The sequence below is a fragment of the Macaca thibetana genome, chromosome 20 (genome assembly GCF_024542745.1).
Source record: "Macaca thibetana thibetana isolate TM-01 chromosome 20, ASM2454274v1, whole genome shotgun sequence".
NCBI lineage: Eukaryota > Metazoa > Chordata > Mammalia > Primates > Cercopithecidae > Macaca > Macaca thibetana.
In genome coordinates this window covers 48,335,976-48,358,540 of record NC_065597.1, presented here as the reverse complement: position 1 = coordinate 48,358,540, position 22,565 = coordinate 48,335,976, and the positions used below count along the sequence as shown (strand labels likewise).

Sequence of the window (22,565 nt, the reverse complement as noted above, 5' to 3'; positions counted from 1 at the left end):
GTGAGACCCATCTCTACAAAAAAATAAAAAAATAAAGACAGATTAGCCAGGCGTGGTGGTGCATACCTATAGTCCCAGCTACTTGGGAGGCTAAAGTGGGAGGATCACCTGAGCTGAAGTGTTCAAGCTGTTGGGAGCTATGATCTTGCCACTGCACTCCAGCCTGGGCAACAGAGTGAGACCCTGTCTCAAAAAAAAAAAAAAAAAAAAAAAAAAAAAGAAAGAAAAAGAAAGAAAGAAAAGAAAAGACCAAAATTTGGCCAGGCGCAGTGGCTCATGCCTATAATCCCAGCAATTTGGGAGGCCGAGGCAAGCGGATCAGCTGAGGTCAGGAGTTCGAGACCAACCTGGCCAACATGGTGAAACCCCGTCTCTACAAAAATACAAAAAAACTAGCCGGGCATGATGGTGGGTGCCTGTAATCCCAGCTACTCAGGAGGCTGACGCGGGAGAATCACTTGAACCCGAGAGGCGGAGGTTGCGGTGAGCCTCAATCGAGCAATTGCACTCCAGCCTGGGCGACAGAGCGAGATTCCGTTTCAAAACAAACAAACAAACAAACAAACAAACAAACAAAAAAAGACTAAAATTTATTATTTTAATGTATTCTTTGGAACAGGTAACCTATGCATGTGGCACAAAATTCCAAAGATGCAAAAGGATGTACGTTGAAAAGTCTTTCCTCTTCCTGCCCTGTCTCCCCAGAGGTCACCATAGTTATATTTTCTTTTGTGTATTTATTATTACTTTTTATTATTTTTATTTTTTCACTCTCTCAGCTTGTCAAGAGACACAGTTACCATTTTCTTGTGCAGGCCTCCAGAAACAATATATGAACAGCTAAGCAAATACGGCTAAACTCTTTCCCTCTCAAACGGCAGTATTCCAACCATGCTTCTCTGCACTTGCTTTTCTTTTTTGATTTCTTTTTTCTCTTTTCTTCCGAGATGGAGTCTTGCTCTGTCGCCCAGGCTGGAGTGCAGTGGCATGATCTTGGCTCACTGCAAGCTCCGCCTCCCGGGTTCACGCCATTCTCCTGCCTCAGCCTCCCGAGTAGCTGGGAACAGGTGCCTGCTGCCATGCCCAGCTACTTTTTTGTATTTTTAGTAGAGACGGGGTTTCACCGTGTTAACCAGGATGGTCTTGATCTCCTGACCTCGTGATCCACCAGCTTCGGCCTCCCAAAGTGCTAGGATTACAGGTGTGAGCCACCACGCCCAGCCTGCACTTTGCTTTTCTAAGTTAAAATGAAACTGTGAAATGATTCTAGGGCCAGGCACAGAGGCTCACACCTGTAATCCCAGGACTTTGGGAGGCCGAGGCGGGAGGATTGCTTGAGTCCAGGAATTTGAGACCAGCTTGGGCAAAGTAGTGAGACCTTGGAGACCTTGTATGTTTAAAAAAAAAGATGATTCTAAACAAGAGCCAAACAGCCTCTTGTGGCTGCACACTATTTCACTGTATGGAATTACATCATGACTGATTTAACTGGTCCCCTACTTCTGGGTATCTCAGTTGTTTCCAATCTTCTGGAACATGTTACATTTAAGAATCTTGAACTTCGTGGCAGGGCGCGGTGGCTCACGGCTGTAATCCCAGGACTTTGGGAGGCTGAAGCAGACGGATCATGAGGTCAGGAGTTCAAGACAAGTGTGGCTAAGATGGTGAAATGCTGTGTCTACTAAAAATACAAAAATTTAGCCAGGTATGGTGGCGCGCGCCCCTGTAATCCCAGCTACTTGGGAAGCTGAGGTAGGAGAATTGCTTGAACCCGGGAGGTGGAGGTTGCGGTGAGCCAAGATTGCGCCTTTGCACTCCAGCCTGGGCAACAAGGGCGAAACTCTGTCTCAAAAAAAAAAAAAAAGAATTTGAACTTCTATTATTTGGCTCATGGGTCAGCATATCTATAAGATAAAATTCTAAAAGTGGAATTTCTGGGTCTAAGGATATGTGTGTGTGTGTATATATATATATATATATATATATACACACTTTTTTTTTTTTTTTTTTTTTTGAGACAGGGTCTCACTGTTACCCAGGCTGGAGTGCAGTGGAGTGATTGTATCTTACTACAGACTTGACCTCCTGGGCTCAAGAGATCCTCCCACCATCACGAGGTCAGGAGGAGATCAAGACCATCCTGGCTAACAAGGTGAAACTGCATCTCTACTAAAAATACAAAAAAATTAGCTGGGCATGGTGGTGGGCACCTGTAGTCTCAGCTACTTGGGAGGCTGAGGCAGGAGAATGGTGTGAACCCAGGAGGTGGAGCTTGCAGTGAGCCGAGATCATGCCACTGCACTCCAGCCTGGGCAACAGAGCAAGACTCCATCTCAAAAAAAAAAAAAAAAAAAAGAGAGAGATCCTCCCACCTCAGCCTCTTCAGTAGGTGGGACCACAGGCACACACCACTATGCCTGTTTTTTTTTTTTTTTTTTTTTTTTTTTAGAGACAGGGCCTCACCATGTTGCCCAGGCTGGTCTTGAACTTCTGAGCTCAAGGGATCAGCCCACCTCAGCCTCCCAAAGTGCTGGGATTACAGGTGTGAGCCACCACCACCGGCCCAGACACTTTGATTTTGCCCATTTTATGGGTAATAAGTGATTTCTCAGGGTTTTTTGTTTGTTTTGAGACTGAGTTTTGCTCTTATAGCCCAGGTTGGAGTACAGTGGTATGATCTCAGCTCACTGGAACCTCCACCTCCCGGGTTCAAGTGATCTTCCTGCCTCAGTCTCCCAAGGCACATGCCACCAAGCTCGGCTAATTTTTTGTATTTTTAGCAGAGATGGGGTTTCACCATGTTGGCCAGGCTGGTCTCAAACTCCTGACCTCAGGTGATCCACCCGCCTCGGCCTCCCAAAGCGTTGGGATTATAGGTGTGTGCCTCACCCCCTCAGTGTTGTTGACTTTACATTTCTCTTACTTTTTATTTTATTATTATTATTTTATTTTTAAGAGACTGTGTCTCACCGTGTTGCCCAGTCTGGCTTCACTCAAGCGATCCTCTGGCGGCAGTCCCTGGAGTAGCTGGGATTACAGGCATCCGCCACCAGGCTGGACTCCATTTCTCTGACTTAAAAAAAAAAAAAAATTGCAGTGAAATACACACATCGATATGTACCATCTTTACCATTTTTAAGGGTAAGATTAGGTGGTGTTCGGTATGTTCACTTTGTCGTGCAACCATATTTCTCTTTTAAATAACAGCACTTAGAGATGCCAACTTCGTGCCAGGCCCAGTTTGGGACACTAGGAACTCCCAGATGAATCAGCCGCTCCAGTGGAACTCCCTGCTGGTGGGGGAGGCACTGGCGAAACGGTGCTGAGCGGAGTCCTGACGGCGCTGGAGCTGAGGGGCAGTGTGGGATGCCCCAGGAAGGTTCCTAGGAAGAGGGGACCCAGGGTGACTCCCTAAGGAAACGCCGGTCCCAGGTAGAGGAGCGCATGTGAGCCAAGATCCTTAGGACTGAGCCGTCTAGGTGTGTCCCGGGAACTGCAGGAAACGGTTGGGTGAGTCAGTGGTGGGCAGCGGGGGTGATAAGCCCTTTCGTGTTTTCGGGATGGTAAGTTTGGGTCACAGGTGAGTGAAGACCGAAGGCCAGGGGTGGACTGACACTTCGTGGTAGGCGCAGGGCAGGGCAGGGGGGCGGCTTGGGGGTGGCAGGGTTTGGGTGAGAAATGGCAGCACATGGGGAACGAACGCAGGGCTCGGGTGCCTTCAGAGCTAAGCCCCAACGCCCCTTCCCACCTGCGGGGCAGAACTGGAGACGGCAGGGGGAAAGGTGAGGGAGGGTGGTTCCTAAAGGAGATGCCATCCCTGGTCAGGGGACACGGGCCCCTGGGACTTGGGTTGGGCCACAAGGAGAGAGGCCTGAATGGCCAAAGGGAGGAGGTGTGCGGGAAGCCGCAGCGTCAGACCTCTGCCTCCTCCCTCAGATCGTGAGGCTCCCCAGCCTGGCTCGGGGGACCCCGAGATCCCCGGCCGGCGACAGCAGGCGGATCAGACCCCCTGCTCCTGTCCGCCTCTGGGTCCCTACAGACATGGGGAGGGGAGGACGGAGGCCCCAGCTCCCTGCGGGGGAGGGGCGTGAAGACGCGCGAGGTTCGGGGGAGATGAGCCGGCGTCGCCATGACAACGAGGCTGGTGGTCCGGCCCTGGGGACCCGGGAGGGAAGGAGGAGTAGTGGCCACACGCGCTGGCGGGGGCGGGGGCCCGGGTCTCCCAGGAGTACTTGGGGAACACCCGGCAATTCTGGCGGCTGCTTGCTGGTGGCGCAGGGAGCCCGCGTGTTTGCGAGTGCGTGTGCGTGCGAAGTTCTCCGGGTAAGTGTGCCAGCGCGCGCCTGGGGGTGTGCAAGGGTGTGAGCGTGCACACGTGGGCACGGGCGTGTGCGCGCAGGGGTGCCCGGCTGGATGTGTGCACACGAGTGTTTTCCGGCCCGCGTGCCCCTGCGTAAGTGTGCGCGCGCGGGCACACGTGTCTGTGTGTGCGCTCGCGTGCGCTCCCGAGCGGGCCCCGGGTGGGAGTCCGAGATCCCGCCCCCTCCCCAGCCCCGGCGCCCCTCCCCGCCCCCCCCCCCAACGGTGCCGGCGCCGGCTGCATCCTCGCCTCCACCTCGCTCACCCCCTCCTCCCCGCACTTTCTCGGCGCTCCCTCCCTCTCGGCTCGCACAGCCGGACTCCGCTCTCTCCTCGCCGGCCGCCGCCGCCCAGCCTGCACCCACCGTCCCCCCATTGCCTGGGCACCTGTTGGAGGCAGAGGCAGGTGCAGGGGGCTGGGCAGGCCGGGGGCGTGAGGGTGCTGGGGAGAGTGCCAGCCTGTGTGCGCTACGGGGGTGTTCGGCTCTCCTGCGGCTGCAATTTCTGGCTCCCCTGGGGAGCCAGGGGTGGCATCTGAGGCTGGGGTCTCCACCGGGGGCTGTGGTGAGCGAGCGGGGGAACCAGGCAGGCAGACAGGTCCTGGGGCTGAATGAAGGGACAGTGGGCAGTGGGAGCCTAGAGGGGTGGGTGACACCTTGACTAGACCAGCGCCTGGTGCAGAGGAGGACAGAGTCTCCGAGAAACAGAGGCGGGGCCCTGCAGGGTCCCTTGGGGAACAGGCAGGCTCAGGAGCAGAGCAGAGGGGAGCCCTGGAGGAGAGGAAGGAGCTGGCAAGATGATACAGGGACAACCTGGAGGTGGGTGGGTGAGGACGGGGTGGTGCAACTTCGACTTCTGCGGGGAGTGGGTTGGCAGCCCAGCCCCTGTGGAGCCAGCGTGGGGTCTGCAGGGCCCAGGCCTCCTGCCTGCCACCGGCTGGCACAGGCCACCCTCTCCCTCGACACCTAGGAAGGGAGGCTAGTGAGGGCCCTGCAGACCGAGGAGGCTGTCGCCTGGCCCTCAGCCAGAATGGCTAGGTATGATGGGCTCATTGGCTCACATGCCCTCTCCCAGCCAGGGGTGCTGCATGAGGGGCCGCAGGGGCGACCGCATGACCATCAACATCCAGGAGCACATGGCCATCAACGTGTGCCCCGGGCCCATCCGGCCCATCCGCCAGATCTCTGACTACTTCCCCCGCCGGGGACCCGGACCTGAAGGGGGCGGCGGCGGCGGCGAGGCCCCCACCCATCTGGCCCCCCTGGCTCTGGCCCCCCCTGCAGCCCTCCTTGGGGCCACCACACCTGAGGATGGTGCGGAAGTGGACAGCTATGACTCGGATGATGCCAGTGAGTCTGGGGGCTTGGAGGCCCCATGCGCTGGTGGGGGTCTCCAGGCTTGCCGTCCCGGGGGAGGGGAACGGGCCCTGCTGGCTGTGCATGTAGGTAGGGGAGGAGGGCAGTGGGGGGGGGGAGGTGGCAGGGATGGCTGCCACAGCTGCAGTCGGTGTGGAGATTACAGCTTCAGCAAGGCTCAATATTCAGTATTTCTGCTGAGACACTCCACCACCCACACAGCCCCAGTTGCAGCCGAGCCAGGGACCCAGACGCACACACGCACGGGCCCACTCAGCCTCTTGCACTCACACTCGCCGGCTGGCAAGAGAGAGAGAGACACACACACAGCCAGTGCCCACCTGCTGGCCTCTCTCACACACCTGTCTCCAAACCGATCCATGCTGCCTTTCCTCTCTCTCCAGCCGCCCTGGGCATGCTGGAGTTTGACCTTCTCTATGACCGGGCCTCCTGCACTCTGCATTGTAGCATCCTCAGGGCCAAGGTGGGCACTCCCTGCTGCCCCAGCCCGGGCCGGTTTGCGTGCAGCCCCCAGAGGGGGCCCATTCCTCCTTCCCTTCCCAGGCCTGCTCCTTCCTCCTGCCCTTGCAACCCCCTTCTGGGCTCCTCCAGGGTCCAGCTCTACAAGAGGGAGAAAGGTGCCGGGAGCCTCCAGCCCTCTCCCCTGCCCTCCTCTCCAGGGCCTCAAGCCCATGGATTTCAATGGCCTCGCCGACCCCTACGTCAAGCTGCACCTGCTGCCTGGAGCCTGTAAGGTAACAGCCTCCTCTCGCCCTGCTCGGCCCAGCCCGTGCCTCCAGCCCGTGGGGCTGGAGGACAGGTATTGAGAACCTTTCATCCCCACACCCCAGGCTAATAAGCTAAAAACAAAGACTCAGAGGAACACACTGAATCCCGTGTGGAATGAGGACCTGACGTACAGCGGGATCACGGATGATGACATCACGCACAAGGTGCTCAGGTGAGGGCTCCCCTCCCCACCACCCAGGTCCAGCAGCAGCTCAGGGACAGCTGACATTGTAACTGCTGGTTGGTTGATCTACGTCCCATTAAGTCTGTACCTCTCTGATGCTCAAGAACCATCAGCGGCTCCCTAGCCCCTTTGGCAGCAGGCCAAAATACTTCCCTGCCATTCCTGCCCCCCAATATCTCCTGCCAGCCAAGTGTGGTGGCTCACGCCTGTAATCCCAGCACTTTGGGAGGCCAAGGTGGGCGGATCACTTGAGGTCAGGAGTTTGAGACCAGCCTGGCCAACTTGGTGAAACCCCATCTGTACTAAAAATACAAAAATTAGCTGGGCATGGTGGTGTGCGCCTGTAAATCCCAGCTACTTGGGAGGCTGAGGCAGGAGGATCGCTTGAACCCAAGAGACAGAGGTTGCAGTGAGCCGAGATTGCACCACTGCACTCCAGTCTGGGTGATAGAGGGAGACTCTGTCTCAAAAACAAAAATATCTCCTGCCCCTCAAACAGAGGACTCCCTTCTTCCAACTGGCCAGTTCCACAACTCCTGAACTTAACTTGTTGTTTTCTATCTGGAAAGCTCCTTCCTGCCAGCCTAAATTCCGCTCATCTGAGGCTCAGTCCAAGCTCTGCCCCCTCCCAAAAGCGTTCCTGGGTTACCGAGACTCCTTCTCAGAGCCCTTGGCTGAAGTCAGACCTCTGCAGCTTTGGTCTGCCCCTTCCATGCCTTGAGTTCCCCTAAAATCTCTTAAGGAGTGAAGTCTTCAGGGACAGGGAACTTGCTCCGTCATCCCAGGAGATGGAGATGTGAGGAGAGTATTCCCTCAAGTCAGGTGGCGGGCAGTAGGACCCAGGCTCCGGAGAGACCTCTGCCTTTGTGCTTGGATTTGCATTTGGGACCTTCCCTGGTCAGGGCCGTGTGGCAGGGAGGCCACCTTGGTGTCGGGTGTGCGGGTGGAATGGAGGGGAGGCCAAGAGGCCAAAACCAGAATGAGACCTAAAAATGAGCGCTCACCAGGGCCCAGCCTGGGCTTAGTATTTTCACATTTCTTTCTTTCCCTTGACCATCTCCATTTACAGATGGGAATTGAGGCGTAGGGTGATCAAGTGACTTGCCCAAGGTCACACAGGTGGCTCAGAAGTTGCAGGGTTGGGATCTGCCCATCCTCCATGCCACAGATGCCCAACCTGGTAGTGGGTCACTGCAGAGGCAGGGCAGGGGCTGCCGGAGGACAGGTGGCCGGACAGCAATCATTTCTTAGTGAGTCCCTGTGGAGCTGGCTCTCTGCTGCATGCAGGAAAAGAACGGGGTTCCCGAGGAGGCATGGGGTCCTCGTCTGGCTGTCCAAGGCTCTCACGGCCTGTGTCTATGGCCACATCCACTGTGGAGTTTGGCTTCTGCCCCCAGGCCCTGAATGGAGGCAGTGATCAGGGTGCTCCAAGATTTCTGAGGGCTTCCCACAATGGCCGAGCATGTTCTGATGGACCAGGGACAGCCGGTTGGCTGCACAGGGAGGGACAGAGGAATGGGCAAATCCGCTTGTCCTTCTCAAGTGCCAGCCTCTCTTCCAGATGAGACGTAGTGTGTAGGGCAGAGCTGGGCTGGTTCAAGGCCCTTCCTACACCCCAGAACAGGGCTCAGGTACCCCAGGGGCCCTGACGCTGCAGTTCCCCACCAGGATTGCCGTCTGTGATGAGGACAAGCTGAGTCACAATGAGTTTATTGGGGAGATCCGTGTGCCCCTCCGCCGCCTGAAGCCTTCGCAGAAGAAACATTTTAACATCTGCCTCGAGCGCCAGGTCCCGGTGTGTGCGGGGGGCTGCAGGGGCACCGGGGGAGGGGGCCCTGGGGAGGCCAGGCTTCCAGAACCTTCTGTTTGCCCCCTCAGCTGGCATCCCCCTCTTCCATGTCGGCGGCGCTGAGGGGCATCTCCTGTTACCTGAAGGAGGTGAGGCATCTCACAGGGATGGGGATGCACGTGGGTGGGAGGCGGCAGGGGCCCAGGCTGACCCTGCGTCTGTGCCCCGCAGTTGGAGCAGGCGGAGCAGGGCCCGGGGCTGCTGGAGGAGCGCGGCCGCATCCTGCTGAGTCTCAGCTACAGCTCGCGGCGCCGGGGACTGCTGGTAGGCATCTTGCGCTGCGCCCATCTGGCTGCCATGGACGTCAACGGTTACTCGGACCCCTACGTCAAGACGTGAGCCCTCGCCCTGACCCTCTCCTCCCCAGGGAGCCTGCCCTGGCCCGAGTTGGGCCTGGCCTGTCCCTGACCCCTCAGTTCCTCTCCCTCCACCCCACCTCTAGGTACCTGAGGCCTGATGTGGACAAGAAATCCAAGCATAAGACATGCGTGAAGAAGAAGACTCTCAACCCAGAATTTAACGAGGTACCCAGGTGGGGATGGGATGCAGAGGGAGGCCAAGGAGGGGCTGGGGAGCCGGCTCACGAATGGGTGCCTGGCCTTGTTCTCAGGAGTTTTTCTACGAGATAGAGCTCTCCACTCTGGCCACCAAGACCCTGGAAGTCACCGTCTGGGACTATGACATTGGCAAATCCAATGACTTCATCGGTGAGGGAGGAGCTGGCTGAGGGTGCTGAGGGAGGGTGAGTGGCAGGGAGGTGGCCCTGACCCTGCCACTTGCTCCCCCAGGTGGCGTGTCCCTGGGGTCAGGTGCCCGAGGCGAGGCTCGGAAGCACTGGAGTGACTGCCTGCAGCAGCCAGACGCAGCCCTGGAGCGCTGGCACGCCCTGACCAGCGAGCTGCCCCCCGCGGCTGGGGCTCTGTCGTCAGCCTGAGTGGACAGCAGTGTCCTGGTACAGGCCTATCGGGCCGGGTGCAGTACCCAACCTTCGCACGAGTGTGTTGCACGTTTACACGGGGTGGGCTGCCCCCACCCTGCACTACCTGTCTTATTTTTGTGAATCTCTGTGACCTGGGTCTGTCTGCTCGTGAGGGGCTGTGGAGTTCTATATTCATATATGCAAACCTCCTGCCTGACTCGCTAGTCCCTGCAAATATGCAAAGCCCCCCTCCTCTGCACACCCGGGCAGTGCTCAGAGCCCGGCCCCAGGCCCCCACGCTCCTCGCTCCTGCCTCTCCACGCTGCCCCGTCCCTCTCCCCCCACAGGGAGGAGGTCGGATTAGGGGAGGTTCAGAGGAGGAGAATGCCTCAGAAAAAGAGAAAAGGACAAAAAACACACCCAGAGCCACTCCTTTAATACAGAAACTTCATTGCAAAAACCTAGCCCTGTACAGCTGCCCTTTTAAAAGGGTGGCCATCGCAGGGTCTCTGCCTCCCCAGCAGGGGGCAGATGCTCCCGGCCACTCGTTTAAATAACTGTCCCCTGGAGGGGGCCAGAGTTTGAAGGCAGGGCCCTTGCCACCCTCCTGGGGAACACCCGTGCATGTTTACGCCTTTTCTGGTTGTGTCAGTGGCCGGAGCATGGCAGCTGGGCATCAATAAACACCTCCGAGGAAGCTGGGCTCGTGTGTGCTGGCACGGGGAGGGCGCCGGGCAGGGCTGTGGTGGGCATGGCATGATGTCGCGGTCACTCTGGGATGTCGATCACCAGGTCATCGTCCCCATCCAGGGCATCGTCCCCGCTACCTGCGTCGCTGAACATCTGCCGAGGGACCGTGCTCAGGATCGTGGGGGGGGGCATCTTGGGGGGTGGGAGGGGGGTCAGGGCTGTCCCGACCCCAGCCCCAGAACCCCGGCCAGGGAAGGTCAGCGGTCCTCCCACAGGGCAGTCAGGGGGCCCCACCGCCATCTGCAGCAGGGGAAGAAACACAGGGGGACTAGTCAGGGAGGCACTGGGGCCTCAGGAGACCGGGCCCTGCCCCCCAGGGCAGCTCTGGGGACGGGGAAGGGGCCCTGGGCACAGCCAGGCCAACCTATGCTGCACTCAGGGCCTGCCCGCCCCCAGCCCCTCGAGAGCCTCAAACCAGCAAGTGCCTGGGGGTGGTGATGGAGGTGAGATGAGGGGATGGGGTGCCTCACAGGAAACCGGGAAAGGCCAGGCCCTGCCCTCTCCAGGGAGGTGCCTGGGCTGCCCCGAGACAGGGGTTAAGCCAGAGGTGGAGTCGGCCTGGACTGCTTGCCTGCCTGCCACTGGGCCCCGAAGGTGCCACCTGCCGCCACTGGCTTCCTCTCCCTCCTCCTCTCCCTCTTCTGCGGAACTCACTGGTTCGGTGGAGGGTATTGAAGGCTGCCTGAGCCAAGAGCCCCAGTGGCTTCTCTGCCCCCCAGAAGCTTCTATCATGTCTTGGATGGGCCCCTCCTCGGTATCCCCGCAGCCGTGACCTAGGCCCAGCCCTCCTCTCAGCTCACCTGGGCTGCGGTCCCAGCCTCCTAACTGGACTCCCTGCCTGCAGCCTCTCCCAGATCCAGCTCCTCCGCACTGCAGCCAGAGCGCGCGCTCTAAAACACAGACCTGAGCGCGTCACCGCGCCACTCAGGGCCTCGGGACGGGAGTGCTGCCTGCCGGATGACAGGCGGCCCCTCCACCTGGGCATCCTGCTCTATTTGTCAGAAGTCCTGCTTCGTCCTCTGAGGCTGGGAAGCGGCCTCTGCCCTGCCCAACCCTTCAGCACCCCCAGCTGCCAGGTCCTCACAAACCCTCCCCAGAGAGCTCTGTGGGTCTCCTCCGCAGTCCCCATGCTTTGTCTGTGGGCACAAACTGGGCACGGGCTGTGTGCCAGGTGGTTTAATGCCCTCCCAGCCTCAGGACACTGGGCAGCGGAGACAGGTCACATGCCAGCGAAGGAGGCTGAACCTGGTGTGGACATGGAGGTCCTGAGGCACAGGCCCGGTGGGTCCTGCGGGGCAGTGGCAGTGTCCAGTCTGGCCCTGGGCTAGATGCTGGGTGGGCTGGCAGGAAACGCCATGCGCGGTCTCCAGTGGCCCTTCTGAGTGTCACATTTGGCCCTGTGGCCTTCTCTCTGCTTCCTAAGGAGCCCTCACCCTCATCTCCGCTGCTGGGGTGGCGTGAGGGCCAGGGTGGGTCAGGCCTCAGGGTATAGGAGACTGGTAGGATGGATGACAGGGGGTCCAACTCTGAACAGCACCCCCGCGCCCTGCACCAGGCCCCCACATGTACACACGGGAGCAGACATGTGTGTATGACTGGAAAGCACCATCCCCTTCTCTGGCCACCCCCTCTCCTTCCCCGCTGTGCGCAGCATGTCCCACCCTGGCCTGGACTTCCTCAGTGGCATCCTCTCAGCCTGACTGGCAGCGACTCACGTTTCTCTGTGGCTTACTAGGAGCCAGGCATGGGCCAAGCAATTTTCATCCCTTCACTCACATTCTCCCCACAAGGACGCCACTGAACAGAGAAAGAGAGCTGTGGCTCCAAGCGTGAAATGACACGCTGAGGTCGCATGGTGAGTACTGGAAGAGCTGGGATTCAAAGCCGGCCAAGTCTGACTCAGGCCTGACAGAACCAACCTGCTTCTGTCTTCACAGTTATCCCTTCTCTGCTTGGACTCCCTTCCTTCCATCTCCTCGCTCCCCTGACAGTAACAGACAAACTCCCACTTCAGGCCAGTGTCCAGGCCTTCCATGATGCCGCCCCACCTGGTTCTTCTTGCCAATTTCTTACCACTCCTGCTCTGGCCCAGAGAGTGCTTTCACTGTGGCCCTGGCTCCCTTCCCACCATGGCTTCAGCCAGGAATATCCAATTCCACTCACCCTGGGCTCACACGTTCTCCTCGCTGAGGCCTTTCCTGGCTTCTCCCCACCTCCCCCGACAGCTATGGACCTGGGCTGCCCTCCCAAATCTTCTCTCCAGAATGTCTAGAACTTTGCTCCCAGACACAACTCCGCTTCAGGAGTCAGCACCAGGCCAGAAAGCCTCTAAGTGCCCCCCAGTGCTGCACCACTCCCCACCCTGCCCGCCATCCCCCTGCTAAGGACCAGGGCCAGTACTGTCACCTCTGCTACTCAGGCTCAAGAGGTGAAGCCTCACAGGGCCAAGGTCACACGGAGAAAACGGCAGAGTTGGGATTGAAGCTCCAGATCCTGTACTCCAGACCACCGCAAATGCGGCCTCTCATTCTGCTTCTGGCTCCAGAACCCTGGGAGCCACCCAGCTGGTCCCCATTCCACTTTGCCCCTCAGCCCATCCCCATCTCTCCCAAGGCTCTCATCTACCACTAGCCTGGTAGCTTCCAAATGCGCAGCCCCTCATGGGCTGCTGTCTAGCTTCCTTTCCAGGTGGCACCTGACACATCCGCGGCCAGACTCAGCTTCCCTCCAAGCCTGTGCTCCCACAGCCCTCCCATCTCGAAGGAGGGAGACTCCACTCGTGCTCAGACTAAAGCCCTGGAGGCATCCTGGCCTCTCTCCCGCACAGCCCACACGGGGTCCTCCTGGAACTCCCACCCTCATTCTCCAAAATGGGTCTGCAGCCCCCTCTGGACCCTCTGCCCTCGGCCTGGTTTACCGTGGTGGCCTCCTCATTCCCATCCCAACTCACCCCACCGCTCACCTAGTCTGTTCTCTGACCACCAGTGTCTGCAATTTTGTTAAGATGCAATTAGATCACTCCCGCTTCATGCCTGCAACCTGTGCCCCGCCAGGGAACTGCCTTCTCCAAGGCTTCATTCACAGCGAATCCTGCACACTGGCGCCTCAGGAGCTCCCCTCTGACCTGCTCCAGGACCCACTTACTTTCCTTCCCGACACGGACTCCTTCCAGACCCTCCAACAAGCCCAGCTCACACCCTCCCAGGGTCTCTGCCTGACAGAAACACTGCCCAGGAGCCACACGGTTTGCTGCCACTTCCTGTATGTCTCTGCTCAAAGAACATGCCCGACTGCTGGGCCCTAAGTGTCAGCCTCGTCCCCCCGGCGTCCCCATGCTCTGGACCTCACTCTGTTCTTCTCCACAAGTACCTATTTTTCTAGTATGTTTTCTGCGTATCTTGCTAGAATGTGAGCTCTGTGAGGGCAGGCACTGGTCTGCTTTGTGCACTGCCGTGTAACAGGAGGTGCTCCAGGGGCGCTTGCTGGTCGTATCGAGTAGGACCACTAGCACTATAGGTGCCAAGCCTAGGAAGCCTAGAGGGTAACAGAGACTTGCTGAAGGCTACGTAGTTTCTAATAGGCAGTCTTGACTTGACTAGATCCAGTAATCCTGCCCTGGTCTGGGGCTACCTGGCATCACAAAACACGCCCCACCGTGGGAAAATGAGCCTGGCCCCGCTACACTGCAGCCATGAAAGGGCGGGACCCCTGGCATCCGCACGCCAGGTCCCCCAAGGCTGGTTCTGCCCTGATTTGTCTCCATACAAGCCTGTGAGCTGAGATTTCTCTGATCCACCCCTCAGTGCTAAGTGCTGACTGGGTCCCCAAATTAATCGTTCATGATTCTCTGACAGGCCCCCGCCTTGAGCCTCCCTCAGGTGGCTCTCCTCCTGCCGTCCTGCCCCTCCCTAGCGCCCCCACGTCAGGGTACCTTGAGTTTCCGGGGCAGGCGGGGCCGTTTCTCCCGCTTGGGCCTCAGGGGGCTGGGCTCGGGCAGCTGCAGGGCCAGGTAGTCAGAAGGGAATGGGGGGTAGCGGGGGGAGGCCAGCTGCGGGCGGGAGCGGGGATGGAGATGGGAGGCGGAGTGGACCGGGGTGAGGGTGGGGAAAGAAATGCAAACAGGAGGAAGATGGAAAAACAAAAGAGATGGTGATGAGTGCGGCTCCCGGGGCTCCCAAACACAGAAGGGCCGGGCAGCAGCAGGATGCTGTCCTGGGCTTTGCTCTCCTCAGTCACGCCTGGCCCCGTTCCTATACCAGAGAGAAGGGGGCAGCCCCCACTCACACCCTCCATGGGACACTTGGGCCACACCCAGACAGATGTCCCCAAAGTTGGGCAGGCCTTGCCCGGAGGCCCAGCTCTTCTGCCCAAACGACACCCACCTTACTCCCAGGCATATTAGTTCACCACTTCCCACCCCTGACCCCAACTCACCGAGCTCAGGTATGGGGAGGGAACCCCGGAGGCCTGAAGGGGAAACCCTGTTGAAGGAGGCAGGGAGAGGCTGGAGGGAGAGGGGGCCCCCCCCAGCGGAGGGCTTCTCTTCCTGGAGAAAGGACAGGGCGGGGTCAGAGGTGGCTGGGAGCCCAGGCGCCCCACCTGACCCTCCCCAGCGAGAGGAATGCATCTTCTTCTCACCTCTTAGGGGCCGGTGTGTCAGACAACTTGGGTGTCCCCTCGGTCTCGCTGTTATCTGATGATGCAGTGGCATCTGAGTCTGTGACGGGGACAGATGGTCAGTGGGGGTGGGGGATCCCAGTCCATCCCAGAAGGGTATAACCTCCTCCACACTACAGAAGGGCACCGGAGGACCAGGTGCGGGGGCTCATGCCCGGAATCCCAGCACTGTGAGAGGCTGAGGTGGCCAGATCGCTTGAGGCCAGGAGTTCGAGAGCAGCCTGGACAACCTAGCGAGACCTCAGCTCTATTAAAAACAAAAGCAATTACCCGAGCATGGTGGCGTGTGCCTGTAGTCCCAGCTACTCAGGAGGCTGAGGCAGGAGAATTGCTTGGAGATTGAGGCTGCAGTGAGCTGTGATTGTAACACTGCACAACAGCCTGGGTGACAGAGCAAGACCCTGCCTCAAAAAAACAAAACAAACCAAAAACCCAATAGAAGGGCTCCCGGGGGGGATTCTGACACACCAGCTAGTGGGCACGCACATGCACCACACACCTGAGCTGTCTCAGGGAGGTCCACAGCCTCTCCAGCCTCCCCAGCGCCCCTCAGGCTCTGATTCCTCCGTAACACACCTGCCACGCATGGCCAGCGTGCCGGGCTCCTTCCCACTCACCACCTCTCCTTGCCATCAGATCCAAGGAAGGATGGGAAGGGCAGCACCTCCACTTGTCACATGAGGTCACCGAGGCTCAGAAAGTAAGGTGTGAGGCTGAGACTCTGACTCTTTGGCTATTTGAAGCCACTGGTTCCTTGCCTCTGAGCTGAGCTGTCTTCAGCTCCTGCCTCTGCCCCACACCCCATAACCAGGGTCCTGTTCATCCACCCCTGAAGTCCTCCCCTTCATCCACTGCTCCACACGCCAACTAACACAGGTCAGGCCACCAGCATGTCAAAATCACCTGCTAAGCAGTCTCACATCACCCTGCCATCCACTGTCCACTCCCAACCCCACAGTGAGCTAAAACAGACCTGGTCACATCCTTCTTGATGACATCCCCCACTACCTGCACGAATTCATGGTGCTGCTTAATCTGGCTTCAACACACCTTTCCGATCAACTAACGTAACTGTATTCTTTACAGCACACTGACCTATTTCGTCAAAAAAGAAATGTATTTCCTATTCAGTGCCTCTGCCTAAAAGGGCCATCTTTCATGGAACAAATGACTGATACACCTATAGAAGCCATTACCAATGTCTCTGCTCAGAGAGACCCTTTAAGAAGCAGATCAAATGCCACCGCCTCTGGGAAGTCTTCCAGAATCCCTCAAGCCCAATTAACTGCAGGCTCTCCTGGAACCCTCTACTCTTACTCATCATGGCTGCGCTCACACTGTGCTGAAAAGTGTCATTTGCATGTGTCTCCCTGGCCAGGGTGTGGGCCTCCATGACAGGAGTGGGGCTCATATTGCTGGCCTTTGCTCCTCAGATGCAACCCACTCTAGCCATGAACATGCTGGGTCCTCTCCCACCTCCTGCCCTGAATTCCCCTCAAACAGGATGTTAACTGGAAGACCCTAGGGAAAGAAGAGGCAGGGGATGAGAGGCTGCAATAAAAGCCAAACCTCCTACTATGACCTACCTGAGTGAGCCCCTGCCTATTTCCCTAACCTTATCTACAATCCTCCTATAATAGCAAGCAAATGGGTATCATGCGTTCTGACAAAACACTACGTCCCAAAACGTGGCTGGCTGCTACATGCCGATCCCTGCCTCAGACCAATGTTTAAAGGCACCTTGGAGAGAGGTGATTCTACATGACATGGCTTATGAGGGCCCCACCCAGGAAGAGGCCCACAAATGCCCACCTTAGGGTTTTTTCAAACTGTGGGTCTCAATCCATTAGTGAGTCATGAAATCAATTTACTGGCGTGCAACCAGCACTAAAGGAAGGGAAAAAAAGCAATCTAAAAAGTATCAGGATGAATTGGATACAGTGATCTTAAAAATGTTTCACTAAACTTTGTTTTGTAGGTATGCATGTGGGGCTCCGGTTATGATGGAAAACATAGTTAATTGCAGACAATATTCAAATAAAGGGATGAACACAGTGTTCTCTCTTTTTCATCCCTCTGCTTTTCAACCAAGCCTGGCCTGTTCTTACCTCAGGGTAGCTGCATTTATTATTCTGCTGGGGCAGCTCCAGCTCACTTCTTCACAAGGTTGGTTTTTCTTTTTTTTTGGACGGAATCTCACTCGGTTGCCCAGGCTGAAGTGCAGTGGCGCAATCTCGGCTCACTGCAAGCTCCGCCTCCCAGGTTCACGCCCATTCTCCTGCCTCAGCCTCCCGAATAGCTAGGTCTACAGGTGCCCGCCACCACGCCCAGCTAATTTTTTGTATTTCAAATAGAGACGGGATTTCACCATGTTAGCCAGGATGGGGTTTCTTTCTTTTTTTTTTTGAGACAGCCTTGCTCTGTCACCCAGGCTGGAGCACAGTGGTGCTATCATGACTCACTGCAGCCTTGACCTTTCAGGCAAGGGATCCTCCTGGTTCTGCCTCCCAAGTAGCTGGGACCACATGTATACACAACTATACATGGCTTTTTTTTTTTTTAAAATTGAGATGGGGTCTCACTATGTTGCCCAGGATGGAAGCCTGGTTTCTTATCTGGTCCCAACTCAAACGTCACTCCGTGAAAAGCCTTTCTTGAGTACTCTATTCAGACGTTGCCTGCTGCCTGCTTGCTGCTGTCTGCAAGCTAAGAATGGCTTTTTTTTTTTCTTTTTTTGAGATGGAGTTTTGCCCTGTGGAATGCAGTGGCAGCGATCTCGGCTCACTGCAACCTCTGCCTCCAGGGTTCAAATGATTCTCCTGCCTCAGCCTCCCCAGTAGCTGGGATTACAGGCGCACGCCACCACACCCAGCTAATTTTTGTATCTTTAGTAGAGACGGGGTTTCACCATGTTGGTCAGGCTGGTCTTGAACTCTTGACCTTGTGATCCACCCACTTCGGCCTACCAAAGTGCTGGGATTACAGGCGTGAGCCACCGTGCCCGGCCAAGAATGGCTTTTAAGCTTTTAAATGTTTGAAGAAAAAAAAAAAAACTAAAGAAAAATTTTTCATATGGAAATAACATGAAATTCAAATTTCAGTGCCTATAAAGTTTTATAGAAACATAGCCCTACTCATTTATTTGCCGATGGGGCATGGCTGCTACTACAAAGGCAGAGTTCAGTAGGTGCTTCAAAGATTGTATGTTGCAGAAAGCTTACCATCTGGCCCATTGCAGAAACAATTCATCAACCCCTGTTGTACTATAATCATTACCACATAACTGCTTTCATTATCTTCAAGTCCTTACTATGACCTAAAATTCTAGTGTATTGTCTTCATTTACTTATTCTTCCCAACTAAAACATAAATTACAAGAGACCAAGGGTTTTGCCTGTCTCTGCCTCTGCTGTATCCCCTGTGCCAAGCACAATGCCTGAAACACAATAGGTGCTCAGTAAGTGCCTGAATAAAAGAACGGTGCAGGTGGAAGGCAAGCAACTAGGCTTAAGGACCACTGGGGGCTGCATCAGCTGCCACTGCCTAAAAGGCAGGGGTCCAGGAAGCTTGCTAAGTGCCAGGAACCACGCCCTCCACCAATTTTTCAAGACCTTGCTCACCTGAAGAGTCTTCATCCACATTCTCGTACTGCAGAAGTCGGTCTAGGAGGAAACTGAGGAGAGGGAAGGAGAGACGGACAGTGATTTCCCAGCGCAGCAATGTCCCCCTGGGCCCCTGACCCTCCCAGCAGGCCCATCGGATCCTTGAAAGAGCCCATGCACTTGTGGCCCTACTCGGGGATGGGGTCCCAATGTAGACTGCCTAGGAACCACATCGCCCTCCGCCCCTGCAACGTGCATCACCTCTTGTCCCGGGACACCTTCAGTAATTTCCTTTGCGCTTTCCTCAGCTCCTCCTGGAAGCACTCGTGCTCCTGTATCACGGGCAAGGGGTGCGCTGGGCCAACGGTCCTCCGTGAAGGGCCCCGGAACCGGCAGCCGCTCGCCCCACCCACTTTACACCTGAGTAAACTGAGATTTTGTCCGCGCCAGGCCTCCCCCCTCTACAGCCTTCCCGCGGCAGCACTCACGTAGATGAGGAACTTGAGCTTCCGTTTCAGATTCCGGTATTTCTTTTTGTAGTCCACTTCACCGTCCGCCGGCCCGTTCATGACCGGCCCGGCAGTGGCGCCCAGCTTCTGCAGTCCCGCTACCCCAAGCAGGCGCTACCCCGTCGCTCACGCCTCCACTTCCGGAGACTCTGCAAGGCTGTGCCACCGGGACTACAACTCCCAGCGTACCGGGCGCCCAGGCGGCGTCACCGCACGGGCCGCCCTGCCGAGGAATACTGGGAAAGGAGCGCGGTGGCGAGTGGCTGCGTCTGGGGATGGCGCAGCAGTGACGCGGTGACGCCACAAAAATGGCGGACGCTGGAGGGCGCCGTTCCTGACTCTAATGTGCTTAGACACTTGAAGCCACAAAAGGATTTTCCCCCGAGGTTCCTCGTCTCCTCGCGAGGATGCCTCTTCTCTTCTGCCTTGCGAAATAATAGCGGCCTAGCTGGTGCCCGTGACCACGAAGGAAGGCAGAGTCGCGGGCTGATTACGTTTCACCCAACGGTTGCCGGCGCCGAATCGGTTTCTAACGAGAAATTTAAAAATGATTCGTTCCAAGAAAGGGTAGGATCCGCGAGACCCTCCAACTGCCCAAGGAAAACAAGTCTCGTCTGGCAAAGTTATCGGCCCACGCGGTCCGCGGCCAAGGGCCAACGGTCCTTAGCCCCACGGTGCCGCAGCACTGCGCGTGCGCGAACCGCTGTCAAACGCGCTGACGGAGGCCGAGAAGAAAAAAAGGCGGGAGCCGCCAATCCCGGGTTGAGCAAAATGGCGCGGGAGAAGGAGATGCAGGAGTTCACCCGTAGCTTCTTCCGAGGCCGCCCGGACCTCAGGTGCCCAGGGAGTTGGAGATGGGGTTGGAAAGGGCGCGGGTGGGACGGGACTCCGTCCTGACACCCTGTCCCCGCAGCACGCTCACGCATTCCATCGTGCGGCGGAGGTACCTGGCTCACTCGGGCCGCGACCACCTGGAGCCAGAGGAGAAGCAGGCACTGAAGCGGCTGGTGGAGGAGGAGCTGCTGAAGATGCAGGTGTGCCGGGCCGGAGCCTGGGCCGCGGGAGGCGGAGGCGGGGCTTGCTGCCGAGGAGGAGGGGCTGACGGGGCGCGGTGAACGCCGCCTTGGTGCATAGTTCGCCCTCTTGGCGCACACACAGGTGGATGAAGCCGCTTCCAGGGAGGACAAACTGGACCTTACCAAGAAGGGCAAGAGGCCTCCCACCCCTTGTAGCGACCCGGAGAGAAAAAGGTTCCGCTTCAATTCAGAGTCGGGTTAGTGCTTCCTACCTGCTATGGGGGACTTCTGCATCGTTGGTTCACTCAAGAAGCGTTCACTGTGCATCTCTTATGTCCCCAGGCGTTAAATGAGGGAGCGAGGCCAGTGAGTCAGGAACCGGGAACAGCGAAGACAGATAGCTGTTTCCTGCTGCCCCTCCAACTGTCAGGGCAGGGCTCGAGACAACCTATCCGAAGTGAAGGGAGAAGGGACAGGAGGAGCCTGTCTCAACCCTCTCTCCTCTCCATATTCCAGAGTCCGGCTCTGAAGCCTCCAGCCCAGACTACTTTGGACCCCCAGCAAAGAATGGGGTGGCAGCAGAAGTCAGCCCAGCCAAGGAGGAGAATCCAAGGCGAGCCTCAAAGAAGGCAGTTGAGGAGAGCAGTGATGAGGAACTGCAGAGGGACCTGCCCGCACAGAGGGGAGAGGAGAGCAGTGAGGAGGAGGAAAAGGGGGACAAGAGGAAGACTAGGAAGAAACCTGTGGCAAAGAAGCAGGCACCAGGCAACGCCTCAGTCAGTAGGAAGCAGGCCAGGGAAGAAAGCGAGGAGAGCGAGGAGGAACCCGTTCAGAGGACAGCAAAGAAGGTGGAGGGAAATAAAGGAACTAAAAGCCTGAAGGAAAGTGAACAGCTGAGTGAAGAGGAGGAGGAGATCCTAGCTGGGAAGAAAGAGCACAGAGGGGAGGAAGAGAAAGAAGGGGAGAAGGAAAAGGATTGGAAACCCAGAGCCAGGAGCAATGGCGGGAGAAAGTCAGCTAGGGAGGAGAGGAGCTGTAAGCCGAAAAGCCAGGCAGAGAGGCTCATGGGAGACTCAGACAGCGAGGAAGAGCAGAAAGAGGCAGCAGGCAGTGGGGATGACAGTGGGAGAGATGGAGAACCCCCAGTGCAGAAGAGGAGCAAGGACAGGACCCAGCTTAAGGATGGGAAGGGGTTGAGTGGAAGCAGCGAGGATGAGGAAGACAGTGGGAAGGGGGAACCCACAGCTAAAGGCTCTAGAAAGACGGCCACACTGCGCAGCACCAGTGGTGAGGAGAGTGACTTGGAGAGGGAAGTGAGTGACATCGAGGCAGGGGGTGGCCCCCAGGGGGAGAGGAAGAACCGCTCTTCCAAGAAGAGCTCCAGGAAAGGCAGGACACGGAGCTCCTCTTCCTCCTCAGACGGAAGTCCAGAGGCCAAAGGAGGGAAGGTGAGGGTGAGGCGGGGTGGGAGGCCACCATTAGGGAAGAGGGAGACCCTGCCTCAGGCCCAGCAGGCTTCGCCTTCAGCTGCTGTCTTTCCTTGCTAGGCTGGCTCAGGTCGCCGTGGAGAGGACCACCCAGCTGTGATGAGGCTAAAGCGCTACATTCGGGCCTGTGGTGCCCATCGAAACTACAAGAAGCTGTTGGGCTCCTGTTGCTCACACAAGGAGCGCCTAAGTATCCTCCGGGCAGAACTGGAAGCCCTAGGCATGAAAGGTGAGGCCCGGCGTGCCCTAGGGGCTGTAGTAGAGGGCCTTGCTGCTGGGGAGGAGAGGATCACCAGCTTCTTCTGCCCCAGGTACCCCTTCCCTAGAGAAGTGTCGGGCCCTGAAAGAGCAGAGGGAGGAGGCAGCTGAGGTAGCCTCCTTGGATGTTGCGAACATCATCAGTGGCTCGGGTAAGGGATTTCCTCTCACTGCCCGGGAGCAGATAGGTGAGGTTGGACATTCTCGGGTATCCGATCTCTCATTTCCCCTTTCCCCTAGGCCGGCCACGCAGACGTACAGCCTGGAACCCTTTAGGAGAAGCAGCACCCCCAGGGGAGCTGTACCGTCGGACCCTGGACTCAGACGAAGAGCGGCCCCGTCCCGCACCCCCGGACTGGTCACATATGCGTGGCATCATCAGCAGTGATGGCGAGAGTAACTGAGCTCTGCCACCCTCAGGAAGGACCCTTGATCCATGTACAAAGCATACATAGCACCCCTTGCCCGGTGTCTGTGGAACAGAAGCAGCTTTCTTCAGAGAAGACTGCCGTTCCCGAGGACACAAGCTGTTGGGATGCTACTTCTCAGCTTCACGCTCTCCATTTAAGGTGTTTATTTTTTAAGACTCAATAAAGGAGTGTTCGTAATCACCTCATCAAATCTGGTCCCCCATTCTCACCTCCTGTATTTTGGGCCAGGAAACTGAGGAGTCACTGCCTCCACCTCCTCCCCTGGCGTGGTTCCCTTTAATTTCCCCTGGGTTCCTGGAAGAAGTCCCTGCCTCCAGACCCTGTCATCCAACAGCCACCAGACCCATTGGAGAAGGGTGTGTGGCTCCTGTGCTGCCAGC

General features: G+C 57.3%; 4 protein-coding genes across 17 annotated transcripts in view; 2 read left to right on the top strand and 2 right to left on the bottom strand.

Moving 5' to 3' along the window:
• The window catches only part of ALDOA (aldolase, fructose-bisphosphate A), a 76,586-nt gene extending 63,247 nt beyond the window's left edge, over nt 1–13,339 (bottom strand). The window contains exon 1 of one of the 4 annotated variants that reach the window (XM_050773963.1): nt 11,743–13,339. In XM_050773963.1, coding sequence (XP_050629920.1) covers nt 11,743–11,770 — 28 coding nt within the window. In that variant the 5' untranslated portion in view covers nt 11,771–13,339. Of the gene's footprint in view, nt 1–4,573; nt 4,578–5,511; nt 5,516–5,630; nt 5,635–11,742 lie in introns of those variants that run through there. The other 3 variants (XM_050773970.1, XM_050773971.1, XM_050773966.1) reach the window with 3 other exon arrangements.
• Nucleotides 1,578–10,152, top strand: DOC2A (double C2 domain alpha). Of its 6 annotated transcripts, none has more exons than XM_050773943.1 (13): nt 1,578–1,705; nt 2,022–2,152; nt 3,208–3,510; nt 5,434–5,708; nt 6,119–6,198; nt 6,395–6,469; nt 6,566–6,675; nt 8,356–8,482; nt 8,566–8,625; nt 8,708–8,871; nt 8,979–9,060; nt 9,147–9,243; nt 9,325–10,152. In XM_050773943.1, the coding sequence occupies exons 4-13, from the start codon at nt 5,447–5,449 to the stop codon at nt 9,468–9,470; spliced, it is 1,203 nt and encodes a 400-aa protein (XP_050629900.1). In that variant the 5' UTR covers nt 1,578–1,705; nt 2,022–2,152; nt 3,208–3,510; nt 5,434–5,446; the 3' UTR covers nt 9,471–10,152. The 6 variants fall into 6 exon arrangements, with proteins under 6 accessions (XP_050629900.1, XP_050629898.1, XP_050629897.1 ...); XM_050773941.1 differs by having other exon boundaries at nt 1,580–1,705; nt 3,208–3,479; XM_050773939.1 differs by lacking the exons at nt 1,578–1,705; nt 2,022–2,152; nt 3,208–3,510 and adding exons at nt 4,170–4,323; nt 4,675–4,765 and having other exon boundaries at nt 5,438–5,708.
• Nucleotides 9,875–19,117, bottom strand: INO80E (INO80 complex subunit E). Of its 3 annotated transcripts, XM_050774003.1 has the most exons (8): nt 18,973–19,117; nt 18,746–18,816; nt 18,503–18,555; nt 14,844–14,922; nt 14,640–14,751; nt 14,137–14,253; nt 11,006–11,095; nt 10,139–10,298 (listed from the first exon to the last, which is right to left on the bottom strand). In XM_050774003.1, the coding sequence occupies exons 1-7, from the start codon at nt 19,051–19,053 to the stop codon at nt 11,027–11,029; spliced, it is 582 nt and encodes a 193-aa protein (XP_050629960.1). In that variant the 5' UTR covers nt 19,054–19,117; the 3' UTR covers nt 10,139–10,298; nt 11,006–11,026. The 3 variants fall into 3 exon arrangements, with proteins under 3 accessions (XP_050629958.1, XP_050629959.1, XP_050629960.1); XM_050774001.1 differs by lacking the exon at nt 11,006–11,095 and having other exon boundaries at nt 9,875–10,445; XM_050774002.1 differs by lacking the exons at nt 11,006–11,095; nt 14,137–14,253 and having other exon boundaries at nt 9,875–10,445.
• A 596-nt stretch (nt 19,118–19,713) lies between these two features.
• Nucleotides 19,714–22,370, top strand: HIRIP3 (HIRA interacting protein 3). Of its 4 annotated transcripts, none has more exons than XM_050773928.1 (7): nt 19,714–19,829; nt 19,907–20,027; nt 20,152–20,266; nt 20,526–21,457; nt 21,557–21,725; nt 21,808–21,906; nt 21,995–22,370. In XM_050773928.1, exons 1-7 carry the CDS (start codon nt 19,765–19,767, stop codon nt 22,156–22,158), a joined length of 1,665 nt encoding a protein of 554 aa, XP_050629885.1. In that variant the 5' UTR covers nt 19,714–19,764; the 3' UTR covers nt 22,159–22,370. The 4 variants fall into 4 exon arrangements, with proteins under 4 accessions (XP_050629885.1, XP_050629884.1, XP_050629886.1 ...); XM_050773927.1 differs by having other exon boundaries at nt 20,128–20,266; XM_050773929.1 differs by lacking the exon at nt 21,808–21,906 and having other exon boundaries at nt 20,128–20,266.
• The last annotated feature ends 195 nt before the right edge of the window (nt 22,371–22,565 follow it).

Bases quoted from the DNA above. Each gene is read 5' to 3' on its own strand.
- DOC2A (XM_050773943.1), top strand. From the start codon at position 5,447: ATGAGGGGCCGCAGGGGCGACCGCATGACCATCAACATCCAGGAGCAC. The intron at 6,676-8,355 runs GTGAGGGCTCCC...GTTCCCCACCAG, and splicing joins ATCACGCACAAGGTGCTCAG to GATTGCCGTCTGTGATGAGG. The intron at 8,626-8,707 runs GTGAGGCATCTC...TGTGCCCCGCAG, and splicing joins TCTCCTGTTACCTGAAGGAG to TTGGAGCAGGCGGAGCAGGG.
- INO80E (XM_050774001.1), bottom strand. From the start codon at position 19,053: ATGAACGGGCCGGCGGACGGTGAAGTGGACTACAAAAAGAAATACCGG. The intron at 14,923-18,502 runs GTGAGCAAGGTC...TCCCCGTCACAG, and splicing joins TGTGGATGAAGACTCTTCAG to ACTCAGATGCCACTGCATCA. The intron at 14,752-14,843 runs GTGAGAAGAAGA...TCCTTTCTCCAG, and splicing joins GACACACCGGCCCCTAAGAG to GAAGAGAAGCCCTCCGCTGG.
- HIRIP3 (XM_050773927.1), top strand. From the start codon at position 19,765: ATGGCGCGGGAGAAGGAGATGCAGGAGTTCACCCGTAGCTTCTTCCGA. The intron at 20,028-20,127 runs GTGTGCCGGGCC...CTTGGTGCATAG, and splicing joins AGGAGCTGCTGAAGATGCAG to TTCGCCCTCTTGGCGCACAC. The intron at 21,907-21,994 runs GTAAGGGATTTC...CCTTTCCCCTAG, and splicing joins GAACATCATCAGTGGCTCGG to GCCGGCCACGCAGACGTACA.